Genomic DNA, 12,090 nt, shown 5'->3' with positions numbered 1-12,090 from the left:
CTCAATTAAGTATCAAGCAGACCCCATTTTTACCCGTCCTTTCTATCTTCCATTACTCGCTCCTCCGAGACCCTACCTTCAAAACCTATCAACACAATCTCCATCGAACGTTACAAAATGGTACGTTTCTCCACCTCGCACCAGCCTCTATTAATTCAGTGAGCTAACACGCTCCCCAGAACCAAAATTCTAATGTTGGACCCTGCCACGTCCATAATAGAATGCGATTGAGGAAGCCACACCTTAAAGACAACCTCCCGACCCAGCTATGTCTTCTATGTACTCGGGCTTTCTGCGTCGACCACAAGGGCTCTGAGGACGGTGTCTGTGAGATTGACCATGAGACATACTATCGTAATCATCCGGCGGCCCAGGAGTACTTGTATCGGACGTATGAGGACTGGAAGAAAGATGGCGAGCAGATGATGGTTGATGAAATGTCGGGAAATGAGGCGGAGCTGGTGGTGGACCGTGGGGAAACAGAAAGTGAGGCCCTGGGCAGACATGGGAATTTCTAGTTTCTTGGATCGCCAATTCGGTTACAAGACAGTGCAACGTATCAAGGTTAGAGTAACTAAGTGACTGTATCAAGACTGATACAGGAATATTGATACTTCGTAAATAACCCCAATATAGACTAGTTGACCTTGGCATTGGAGTTCGAGAAACAATGAAAGAGTGTAGGTGGTGGCACCGGTTTCGAGACGCACTGTATCCCAGTGTATGTATGTGATGGAGAATCATGTTCTCATGGTTCAACCACTTGAGGAACACACTGGAAAGTAGGGACATACTGGAGTCTTGGATTCTCGTACTACTTCGTAAAGGGCATTAAATTCAGGGGGCCAGTCAAGGAACCCCAGCAAATGGACTTTCTTTCTGCTACTAAAAGTGCTCAAAGTCGAACTAGGCCTCGATTTTCTCTAATAACCATGGCGTTCTGCATGGAGGCTCTAAGCCTTGTGGGGGCCTAATTTCAGTGGGACGTCTACTCCGTAGCAATCACCACTCCCATTCGCCTCCCCTGCAAGCTAAGCCTTTCTGCTAGATTTTACGCCGAGTTGGGTTAAGCCGGACTAGGCCATACGCTAGCTGGAAAGACCTGGCCTGATCGTGAGCATTTGTGTTAGGGACTATGTCTGACGGGCAGGGATAGATGTCTCTCGGCTCCAGAATAAATCGGCTTTTCAGCCTCCAGGGGCGTCCGACTACATTTTAGACGAAAACGAGGCAAGGCAGATTCTGAGAATTAGTTAAAACTGGACCCAATTGAAGTCGGGTTCTATCTACAGACTAGTTTGCGTTGTATCGTCCACAGCCCGCGCTAACGTACTGTGTATTTGGTCAGCCAGCTGCGCATGGATGGTTGTTGAGATGATATCGCGTCTACTATGTGTTTTGCGCTGTCCAGCGGCAGCTCGCTTACCGAATACGTTACGGACTATGGAGAAACTAAGTCAACCACAGTTCAGGGTCGCATAACTAGTTAGCCCCTATTCCAACTTTCTCAGAGTCACATCGTCCCTGCAGCCACCATCCGACCCTAGTCTGTCTGGGGCTGGTTGGGCGCCTGCCGTGATTCCCGGTCACTTGAGCTACATACCGGTCGGCTTTTCACGTTTGCCCCCCCCCTCTTACCGGCCTTTTCTTTTATTCTTGCTGTTTCTTCCTTTCTCCTGGTAGTTCCATACCCAGAGAGCGTTCTCCGCCTTGCTCGATTTATTTTCGACGACATAGCACGATGAGACGAATTTTGTCCACACTGGCTTGTTGCCTCCTTCCCCTAATCGCATCCGCGGAAGGAGACGCGAAATACAATGCTTCTCTCCCATTCCGACCGAGCAATATTACAGGACTAAGTAATATCTATATTTGGGTTGGATCGTATGTCGTTTCTTATAATCTTATTTACCTACTACTATATCGTTGTTGCTAACTTTCGTAGGTATTACAATGCCACGACCAAGATAGAGTTCACGCCCGAGATCGGATCAACAACCAACGAGTCTGTATGCAAAAATCTCCAAGGCCAAACATTCACTGCGGAATATGAGTCTTTCCTCGCTATCACTGAGAGGGGCCCTTACAATCAGGGATCAAACCCAGTCAATACCCTCTTGACCCTCTGGAACTCAGATGCAAACCTTACCTCGCTCGACGGGTTACCATGGTCCTCCTCGTCCCTAGAATGGTATCTCGAGTCATCCCCGTAAGTCAGAGCCCACCCTAAATTGAAAGTAAATCCTTTTTGACTAATTCCAATTCTTGAAGTTGGGTGGACCATGCGAACAATCGCTCAACTGACAGCGATGCGGGTATCGAATCTTCCGTCAAAGATGTCTTCAATTTGACCCTATCGCCAGACACTAAAGGACCTCCATACAAACTAACAGGAACCATCAAGGACGCAGACTCGATGCTGACTAGTTTTGACATGGATCTCAAGCCCTGCAACACTTCCACTGAGACCAGCCGGAGTTACATGACGCTCATTGATTTTGATTGGTCTAATAATGCTGGTTGGACCTGGACATATCCTACGGTTGACTTCCAGTTTGATAGCCGAACGGCCAATTTCACTTTAAATGGATATGCCGCTGGGTCTCCCTATTTGATCGATAGATCCGATCCCACAAGGCCATTAGGTCCGGATGAGGTACAGGGGAAGATCAAGGTGTCCTTCTTCGGGGTCATCGACTCTTACCACTCCGATACTTTGGTCAACAGCAGCTCAACGCCCACTTGGCTTCGAACTGTCGGTTTTGGAAACAACTCCGCGAATATAGGCTATGATAATGGCTCTCTTGGCTCGCCCCGTCCATTGCACTGGGGAGCTGTTGCGGTTTGCTCTGTTGTTTCCTTGGCTTTTATGTACTTCTAATTCCCCTCTGACGAATGTATACTGCGTATATGAATATAATTAAGCATTCATCAAGACACTTTGTTTTAAATTTGTTTTTCTTCATCCCAAAATTGCCTATCGCTCCGTATCTTGAAAGACGCCGACTTTTGTTGAACGGGAACTTAGTTCTCCGTGTCACCCTATCTTTACACAGTATACGTTGGTATGATAACTGGTGATTGAATTGCACATCTTGATATGAACATGATTCTATTCATACAAATAGACTTTATGCTTTCGCGGGTAAGGCCATGGTTCGCAGCGGAGCGAATTACCTTATTCGGACGTCACGACTTAAGGAGTGCTCTGGGCAGACGTAGACCGTTCTGCGGATCAACCGGGGAAAGCAACATCGATGACGCTGCCAACTGCAACCAAGTATGATTAAAATGGCCGCCTTGTTCCCAGGAACCGAATGTTTCACTTCCAGCATATCCACGGTTGTACATATCGTCCATATCCCCCTGATAATATAAGACAACTGAAAGAAATACCTAATTGCACATCGTATCGCCCAGCAGCATGGAGCCTGAAGCGTCATATCACGACGCAGACGAAGCTAACATCAGCGGAAGTGATGACATCAGTATAACTGAGTCGCGACCCAACGGCCGCTTGTCGGAAGTTCAGACCATTCGCCCAGAGAACTACGATCGCCGTCAAAGCACCCTGGGCGAGGTCGAGCTAGAGCGAATCGAGACATCGAGACTCCAACATCGCTCAACCGTCGGTTCCGTTGCTGGAATCACACCGCGCGAACAGTGGCTGCCACTCGGAGCGGGCAAGCCTCACCCTCCACCTCTTCCAGACCCGGAGCAATACATAGTGGAATTCACTGATGCGAACGATCCCCTGCACCCTCAGAATTGGTCATTCGGGCGCAGACTGACCATCTCAGTGGTCCTGGCGTATACCACCTTTGTCTCTTCTTTTGCCAGTGCTATATATTCCTCTGCGGTGCAGGAAATCAGTGTGAACTTCCATATCAGCACGGAAGTTGCCATTCTTGGAGTGACATTGTATGTTTTGGGCTTTGCCTCCGGGCCGACAGTATGGGCACCGGCAAGTGAGCTCATTGGGAGAAGATGGCCAATCTGTATTGGCATGTTTGGATACTCGCTGTTCACGATTGCGGCGGCGACCAGCAAAGACATTCAGACCTTGATGCTGACCCGATTCTTTGCCGGCTTCTTCTCTGCTGCCCCGATCGCCATTGTCCCTGCTGTTTATGCAGACATATATAGTAACCAAACCCGCGGCGTGGCCATTGCCATGTTTGCCATGGCTGTATTCGTGGGACCTTTCGCGTCTCCATTTACTGGAGGCTTCATCACCATGTCGCATCTGGGTTGGAGGTGGACTATGTATATTTCGTCCATAATGGGATGGCTCGCCACAGGACTTTGTCTCCTTTTCTTGAAAGAGACCTATGCTCCAGCGGTTCTCGTGGAAAAAGCGGCTACCCTGCGACGACAGACCCGTAATTGGGGAATCTGTGCTAGACAAGAACAGATCGAGCTTGACTGGGGTGAACTGATCACAAACAACTTCAGTCGGCCGTTCCGTATGCTCTTCACTGAGCCAATTGTTTTCTTGGTTTGTCCTTCTTGAAAATTTTCATTACGGCTCCGCTGACTCCCTCCAGATCTCTCTCTGGATGAGCTTTGTATATGGCCTGATGTACGCCCTCCTCGGTGCCTACCCTGTTGTATTTCAAGGAATCCACCAGATGAACCTGGGTGTCGGAAGTCTTCCCTTCATCGGATTGATCATCGGCGAGTTTCTAGCCGGAGCATATATCCTGTACGACCAAAAGGCGTATACCAAAAAGTTGGCTGCCAACAACAACATTCCCGTCCCGGAATGGAGACTTCCACCCGCCATAGTTGGGGGTATTTTCTTCTGTGTTGGGCTCTTTTGGTATGGCTGGACTGGATGGACCAGGTCGATCCATTGGATGGCGCCCACTGCCAGCGGAGTCGTGACTGGGTTTGGCATCTATGTGATCTTCCTGCAGTGCTTCAACTACCTGATCGACTCGTACTTGATGTTGTGGGTTCTACCTTTTCTGATTCTCTGCATTGCGCCTCGCTGACCTTAAGTTTAGTGCTGCATCTGTGTTTGCCGCAAATACTATCATTCGATCAGCGGTTGGAGCTGCCTTCCCCTTGTTCTCCAAACAGATGTTCATCAACCTTGGTGTACAATGGGCAGGCACACTCCTTGGATGTTTGGCCCTTATCATGGTCCCGATTCCCTTGGCCTTCATTAAGTGGGGACCTGCTTTGCGCAAACGGTCTACTTTCGCTCCAAACCTCGACATTCGCCCCCCAAAAGCGGAGAAAGGGCCGGCTGAATCTGTCTAGTGTTGTCTTTGCTTTCATATGGTCACTGTTACTATCCATCGCTTCATAGTCATTGCCGATATTGGTGGAATCTCGCGAATCGGCGCATCATTTGTGGTAGGAGGAGATGTATTGATAGCTCCGAGGTCTACTTCGACCGGAACTTGCCGATTAAGGGCTCGTTTGAGGTATCTGAGTCTTCAAAAGCGATGTTGACTTTCGATATTTTGTCACAGGAAAGAGCCGTGAAATTGGGAGGTACATTTGGCTTACTTACGCACACCTACCGTGCAGAGAGACAACCTACTTGATATGAGAGAGACACAATGGTCAATGGCCATATCTCGTCTCGCAGCATATCGATCCACCCCAAGATCACAAGCCTACATGGCATGCGCCAGTTGAACATAAGGGGGTAATCAGATTCAATAAGCCGCCAAGGCTGCCAAGGTATGCGCGTGGTGCCAAGTTCTGCAGGCATCGAGCTGTACTCTATACCAAGGTTTTAGGCTTGTTTCGTGGCTGACGAACCGAACAGCCCCGATATCTGCGGGTGAGATATACCCTTTGCGCTTTTCATGATTGGGGACACTCGATCGGAATTGGCCGATGCCCAAGATACACCAGAGTGATGGCTTTTGCAGATGTGCATATACCCTCCAGTTCGAAAAACCTCACATACTCGATGTTATGTGATCGGCTCCCTTCGTGATCGCTTATCGAGCCAAGAACGTGTTTATCGGCTCCACAACACACGGATTGTCGTAACTAAGATAAAGCTCATGAGCGCTGAAGGGTTCTTGTCGAGCGTTTTGAGATCACCTCTTTTGGGGATTTGTGTTTTAAGTATCTATTACCCATTTCGAGCTCCATATGATGCCTGAGATATTATTCAATGTCCATTTCATCAGATACGTTAGAGCTATTTTCTTATCTCTCCCACCGGGTTGCCGAGCTTTGACACATGCCGGGTCGGTATGCATACAGCCAATCAAAATCGTTAGCGGCTTACCGCGGATACCAGTCAGCCAATGAAAAGCGAAGCGACCCCACCAAGGCCCAAGAGTCCGAGGCGGATGTGCCGCAAGCCCAGGGCGGCGGCAAAAGTCAAAAAGTGGCAGAAGGCAATTTTTTTTCTTTTTTTCTATTCTGGCTTCTTATCAGCACACTTTTGTTGGCTGAGAGGCGACTTGCCCTCTCCTTCTTTCAGTTATTCTATTTTCTTCGACTTCTACTGCAGGAACACTCCTTATATACTGCGTGTTCCCGACCGATCAGCGTCACTCCAATTAACCCCTCAGTCAGGACGTGATACTCTCTCGGAATGGGTCTCAGCAGCTGGATTGACAATACCAACCTTCGGGTTGCCCGCAGTCCAGTGGGGAAATGGTTCCGTCTAGACGGCTGTGGCCATGTAAGTTGCACTGCTGTTTTATTGCGACGCGTGGTGTCACAGCGCATATCAGACTGGGTATCGAGGCAATTGGACTAACTCGTTGTCCAGCCTAAAGAAAGGAAGGATAGCTTCTTCTTCACTGAAATTCGCGCCGGCCTTGCCACCTTCTTTGCCATGGCATACATCATCTCCGTGAACAGCAACATCACCTCTTCGACTGGTGGAAACTGCGTTTGTCCCGAGGAGGATATGGGAAACTTCTGCTTAAACAATGCCGAGTATGCTCTCTGCACGCAGGAGATCAACCGTGATCTCGTTACCGCCACCGCCGCCATCGCCGCTCTCTCGACGTTCTGCATGGGATTCTTCGCCAATCTGCCGATCGCGCTCGCACCTGGAATGGGACTGAACGCATACTTCGCCTACACTGTTGTTGGTGTCCGTGGTAACGGCATGGTTTCTTACTCGACAGCCCTCACCGCAGTGTTCGTCGAGGGATGGGTATTCCTGGGTTTGACATTGATCGGTATGCGTCAGTGGCTGGCACGTGCGCTGCCATCGTCTATCAAGCTCGCCACTGGTGTCGGCATTGGTCTTTACCTCGCATTGATTGGTTTGACCTACAGTGCCGGTATTGGATTGGTTCAGGGTGGCACTGATACACCGATCGAGTTGGCTGGATGCCCCGATGGAGCGTTCGACCCGAAGACTGGACTTTGCCTGAGCAGCGAGAAGATGCGGAGTGCTACTATGTGGATCGGTATCTTCTGTGGCGGTATTCTAACTGCTATGCTGATGATGTACCGCATCAAGGGTGCTGTTATCATTGGAATCTTGCTGGTTTCTATCATCTCTTGGCCCCGCACTACGCCCGTCACCTTCTTCCCCTATACCGATCTGGGATCGAGCAAGTTTGACTTCTTCAAGAAAGTCGTCACTTTCCACCCTATCACGCACACTCTCCTTGCCCAAGATTGGAACCTCGCGGGCAAGGGCGGCCAGTTCGGATTGGCTTTCATCACATTCCTGGTAAGCTACGGATATCTGTACCCAATGATGACATCGTACCACTAACATGTTCGCAGTATGTCGATATCCTAGATACCACCGGAACCATGTACTCGATGGCCCGATTTGCCAACGTCATCGACGAAGAGACGCAAGATTTCGAAGGCAGCTCCATAGCCTATATGGTCGACGCCATCTGCATCTCTATCGGCTCCCTCTTCGGCAGCCCCCCAGTCACAGCATTCGTCGAGTCCGGCGCCGGAATTTCCGAGGGAGGCAAGACCGGTCTAACATCCTGTGTTACCGGTCTCGCATTCTTCGTCGCCGTGTTCTTCGCCCCCATCTTCGCTTCCATTCCACCTTGGGCCACGGGTTGCACGCTCGTGATTGTCGGAGCCATGATGGCCAAGTCCGCCCAGGATATCAACTGGCGTTACTACGGCGATGCTATTCCCGCATTCCTCACTATCGCCATCATGCCGTTCACATACAGCATTGCTTACGGCTTGATCGCGGGTATCACGAGCTATATCACCCTCAATGGGATCGCTTGGATACTTGAGAAGGTTAGCGGTGGTCGCATTGTCCCGCCTAATAAGGAGGAGTCGGATCCTTGGTCCTGGAAAGTCAAGGGTGGTATGCTTCCGCCGTGGGTCAACCGTGCTGCGCATGGAAAGCGTGATTTCTGGAAGGCCGATGAGGAGTATGCGACGCAACAGGCTGCTGCTGGAGAGGGTGTTTCTCTCTCTTCCGCTTCGGTGGAGCGTGTCGCTACTGAGAAGGGTCAGCAGACTGAGACTGCGCGATCAGTGAAATCGGATTGAAATACTCCGGTGAGAAGATGGGAGTTGTTATAGAGGTTCGCATTGCATGGCATATAGCGGATCCTAAGTATGTTCATTTTGTACAGTTTATTGGATATATTTGCTCATTTACTTCTTACACCTGGTCATACCTGGCATGGACATATTCTCTTCAATAAAACATTATCAAGCATAAAGGTCCCCGCACAAGGCGCACATGCACAATTCGGAAATGCGGAGATTAAACTCTCCAGTTTAACCTCGGAATAACCTTAACCTTGCGGTCCTTGCCGATCGGCTTCCATGTCTAACTAGCCCCTCATCTCCACGATCGACGATTGGTAAGATCCCTAGTTAATATGTAGATGACAAAAGACCTATAAATAAGCCCCCAGTCATAACTACTGCACCGGACTAGCACCCCCCTGTACCACATACAATATTTACAACCTACCATCAACAACAACCCCATAAACAACCCCCTCAAAATGACAACCCACGGCACCACCGATCCCAAATTCGCCCGTCTCCGCACCGTCCTCTCAGAAAGACTCGCTTCAGGCACCGAACTCGGCGCCTCAATCTGCGTAAACATCGGCGGCCGCAACGTCGTCGACATCTGGGGCGGCTACACCGACACTGCCAAAACAAAACCCTGGCAAGAAGACACCCTTGTCGTCGTCTGGTCCTGCACAAAGGTCGTCACAGCCCTCGCAGCAGCCATTCTCATTGACCGCGGCCAGCTAGACCCCGAAGCCCCCGTGTCCAAGTACTGGCCCGAATTCGCCGCCAATGGAAAACAAGATACGAAGATCTGGCATCTCCTCTCGCACTCCTCCGGCCTGCCGCAGTGGGATAAGCCGATTACCATGGAAGACGTCTATAACACGAAAGAGTCGACGGAGAGACTCGCGGGGCAAAAACCTTGGTTTCAGGCTGGTGAGATGTCGGCTTATCAGCTGATGAATCATGGGCATTTGATTGGGGAGGTTGTTAGAAGGGTTAGTGGGAAGTCTTTGAAGAGTTTTATTCAGGATGAGATTGCTGGTCCGTTGGGTGCGGACTTTAGGCTTGGGTTGCCTGATGGGGAGTGGGGACGTGCGGCGGAGGTTGTTGCGCCGCCGGCTGTTGCGATGCCGAGTGGATTGGATAAGGATAGTGTTCTTGTTAGGGCTCTTACGAATTTGGTTACGAGGGCGGAGGCTTCGGAGACGGCTGGGTTTAGGGGGAGTGAGATTGGGGGGGCCAATGGGTTTGGAAATGCGAGGTCGTTGGCGAGGATTGGGTCGATTGTTTCGTTGGGGGGAAATGTTGAGGGGAGGAAGTATCTTTCTCGCAAGACTATTGCCGAGATGATGAAGGAGAGAGTTAGTGGGGTTGATTTGGTTTTGTTTTTGAATATTCGGTGGGGATTGGGGGTTGCTTTGCCCGTGCCGGAGAGTATCAATTTTGTCCCTGAGGGGAACATTTGCTTCTGGGGTGGTTGGGGAGGGTCGATGTTGGTTATGGATTTGGACCGGGGGATGACCATTTCTTATACCATGAACAAGATGGGACAGGGTGTTCTGGGCAACGAGAACGCCAAGGCGTATCTTGATGCTATTTTTGAGATTGTGGGAAGCAAGGGTCCTACTGCTTCTCTGTGAGATGTGTATTTAGTGTGTACAGATGTGACATTATTTTTCATATGACTGGGCTAGCACCAAATGGACTTCGCGAGCCTGTAAAGTCTGCTCTGTATTTAGTCTATTTCCACTTCATCAACAAATGATCTATCCAACACGGATGTTCCAAAAGGGCCAAGCTGATCACTGTCAGCCAAGGTTGCTTCCAAGGCTTAGATAGCCTTCTTGCTCTTAGAAACCTGCTGCCGACTTCCACCAGTCTCGGCAAACACCAGCTCATCTCTCTCCCAGATCAACTCCACCGCAGCGCCAACAGGTCCAGCGAGAGCAGTCAAGAAAGCGACCTTCAGCAGAAGACTAGGCCAACCAACAGTATTCAGAAGCTGCTTGTGGGCCACAGTGTACAGCGAGAGAGCCCAGATGAGCACACCAGTAGTGCCAATGGCATAATCCCACTGCAGGAATACCTGAACACCATCGCCGACACTGCTGACCGTCAGTCCCGACCAAGGGAGCGCAACGATGAAAATGTTAGCCGGGTGGAGAGATTCCCGTACGGAATCAACAAAGAGACCCGGCACAACAACAGTCGCCAGAGAGACAGTCCAAGCGACAATGTGCGTCAGAGACGCATGCATAAAGGCGGAAGCGTAGACCCAGCGCAGGCTGGACATGGATGCCCGTTGGTTGTTTGTGAAGAACGGAGACACAATATAGTAGCCCACAGTGGTCAGGATCGACACATACGCTGGCCATGGCTGCCAGATGGCAATTGCGATTTGCTTCATGTCCACAGAGATCACAGAGGGAGCGGGCAACGACATCGCTGTTGTCGGTCCCATGAATCCGATGATAAAGGTCAGAGGTAGGATAGCGAGGACTGCGCGCGGGATGCGGATGTTATCTGCGTGGGGACGGCGCGCGGTGATTGAGCAGCCGAGTTGCAGAGCGCAGGCCAGTGGGATGCCGAATGCGAAGGTGAGCACTTGGGCGGCGAGGCCAAAGACCATGGGACTGAATTGATCAGTTAGTTTCATTTATTTTAATCCCATCTAAGGTTAATTCAACGCGAGTGCGTATGACATACTATGCAGCAATCGTCCCGGCATTTCCCTTCCTCCAAGATTCCAAAGCGATCAAAGTCCATGCCGCGCCAAAAGTACCAGCAAATGCGGTGCTATGGAGGAACAAGCCAGGGTTTGAGCCATCGAGTGTCGGGTAGAAGAATGTAGTCAAGGTAGCCAGTAGGTGATCGAGCGGCTCGATGCCTGTGTAAACCAGGCGCAGAGGCGCATCCACATTGGGGAGCTTGCCCGATTCAATGGACTTGCGACCCAGCGCATCGAGACCATTGATGAGGGAGAAGTAGAAAATGGCGTAGAACACGAATGCGCTCAGCGAGAAGAGTAGAAATCGCATGGTGATCGAGTTTAACAGTTATCGCTGAGGAGCTCAGTCAAATCTGGGGCAGGGAACCCCATGGAAATTTATAAACATGGGGGCCAATGGCGGGTGCCAAGCCTCCAATGTGAGACCGAGGTTCCGCTGTGTAACGGAGCGGATATTGTGCAACCGATTTGACGATCTTTCCTTGTCGAAGCTTCACATGCGTCATCCACGTTAGTCGGGGCCACCCGAGTGCGAACTGCGAGTGAGATGAGATTCATGTAGATCATGCAGGTGTGGGGCTTTCGCTATTCGTATTCTATTTTGTAGTTACTGATGTTGTACATGTGGTGATTCACAAATACCCATACAAGTACTAGTTACTGTGTTTCTAAAGTATTTAGTACATATTAGATGCCTTATGATGGTATGAACATCATGTACTCCGTACCTGTCGTAGTATCACCATAGCTATTCTGGTTACAATGTGGGGTTTCCCACATGGATGGAGCCCATGCATCGAGCATGCCTAATTAGGCTTAGCGTCAGGTTAAATGAGGAATAGCCTCATAATTAGAGTAACATCAGACCATATGTCCATCCGAGAGATGTGTGTACTGTAGCG

The 12,090-nt window shown here is 50.1% G+C and overlaps 6 protein-coding genes across 6 annotated transcripts; 5 read left to right on the top strand and 1 right to left on the bottom strand.

The window, feature by feature from the left end:
- Positions 1 to 117: 117 nt before the first annotated feature.
- On the top strand, positions 118 to 518 carry N7515_009229 (uncharacterized protein; the record flags this gene model as incomplete). The annotated part of the gene is made up of 2 exons (XM_056669973.1): positions 118 to 120; positions 180 to 518. The coding sequence occupies 2 exons, from the start codon at positions 118 to 120 to the stop codon at positions 516 to 518; spliced, it is 342 nt and encodes a 113-aa protein (XP_056517772.1).
- A 1,223-nt stretch (positions 519 to 1,741) lies between these two features.
- N7515_009228 (uncharacterized protein) lies at positions 1,742 to 2,881 on the top strand (the record flags this gene model as incomplete). Its single annotated transcript, XM_056669972.1, has 3 exons — positions 1,742 to 1,884; positions 1,946 to 2,209; positions 2,272 to 2,881. The coding sequence occupies 3 exons, from the start codon at positions 1,742 to 1,744 to the stop codon at positions 2,879 to 2,881; spliced, it is 1,017 nt and encodes a 338-aa protein (XP_056517771.1).
- Positions 2,882 to 3,424: 543 nt separating this feature from the next.
- N7515_009227 (MFS transporter) lies at positions 3,425 to 5,268 on the top strand (the record flags this gene model as incomplete). The annotated part of the gene is made up of 3 exons (XM_056669971.1): positions 3,425 to 4,498; positions 4,548 to 4,954; positions 5,010 to 5,268. The coding sequence occupies 3 exons, from the start codon at positions 3,425 to 3,427 to the stop codon at positions 5,266 to 5,268; spliced, it is 1,740 nt and encodes a 579-aa protein (XP_056517770.1).
- A 1,303-nt stretch (positions 5,269 to 6,571) lies between these two features.
- On the top strand, positions 6,572 to 8,475 carry N7515_009226 (NCS2 family permease; the record flags this gene model as incomplete). Its single annotated transcript, XM_056669970.1, has 3 exons — positions 6,572 to 6,661; positions 6,752 to 7,672; positions 7,729 to 8,475. The coding sequence occupies 3 exons, from the start codon at positions 6,572 to 6,574 to the stop codon at positions 8,473 to 8,475; spliced, it is 1,758 nt and encodes a 585-aa protein (XP_056517769.1).
- A 467-nt stretch (positions 8,476 to 8,942) lies between these two features.
- Positions 8,943 to 10,100, top strand: N7515_009225 (serine hydrolase domain-containing protein; the record flags this gene model as incomplete). Its single annotated transcript, XM_056669969.1, has 1 exon — positions 8,943 to 10,100. The coding sequence occupies one exon, from the start codon at positions 8,943 to 8,945 to the stop codon at positions 10,098 to 10,100; it is 1,158 nt and encodes a 385-aa protein (XP_056517768.1).
- Positions 10,101 to 10,291: 191 nt separating this feature from the next.
- On the bottom strand, positions 10,292 to 11,498 carry N7515_009224 (uncharacterized protein; the record flags this gene model as incomplete). Its single annotated transcript, XM_056669968.1, has 2 exons — positions 10,292 to 11,093; positions 11,167 to 11,498. 2 exons carry the CDS (start codon positions 11,496 to 11,498, stop codon positions 10,292 to 10,294), a joined length of 1,134 nt encoding a protein of 377 aa, XP_056517767.1.
- Positions 11,499 to 12,090: the final 592 nt, after the last annotated feature.

Source organism: Penicillium bovifimosum (genome assembly GCF_028826915.1).
Source record: "Penicillium bovifimosum strain IBT 22155 chromosome Unknown utg000007l_segment0_segment0, whole genome shotgun sequence".
NCBI classification, from domain to species: domain Eukaryota; kingdom Fungi; phylum Ascomycota; class Eurotiomycetes; order Eurotiales; family Aspergillaceae; genus Penicillium; species Penicillium bovifimosum.
Note: the sequence above shows the minus strand (reverse complement) of the source record. Positions and strands in the feature narration are given on the sequence as shown.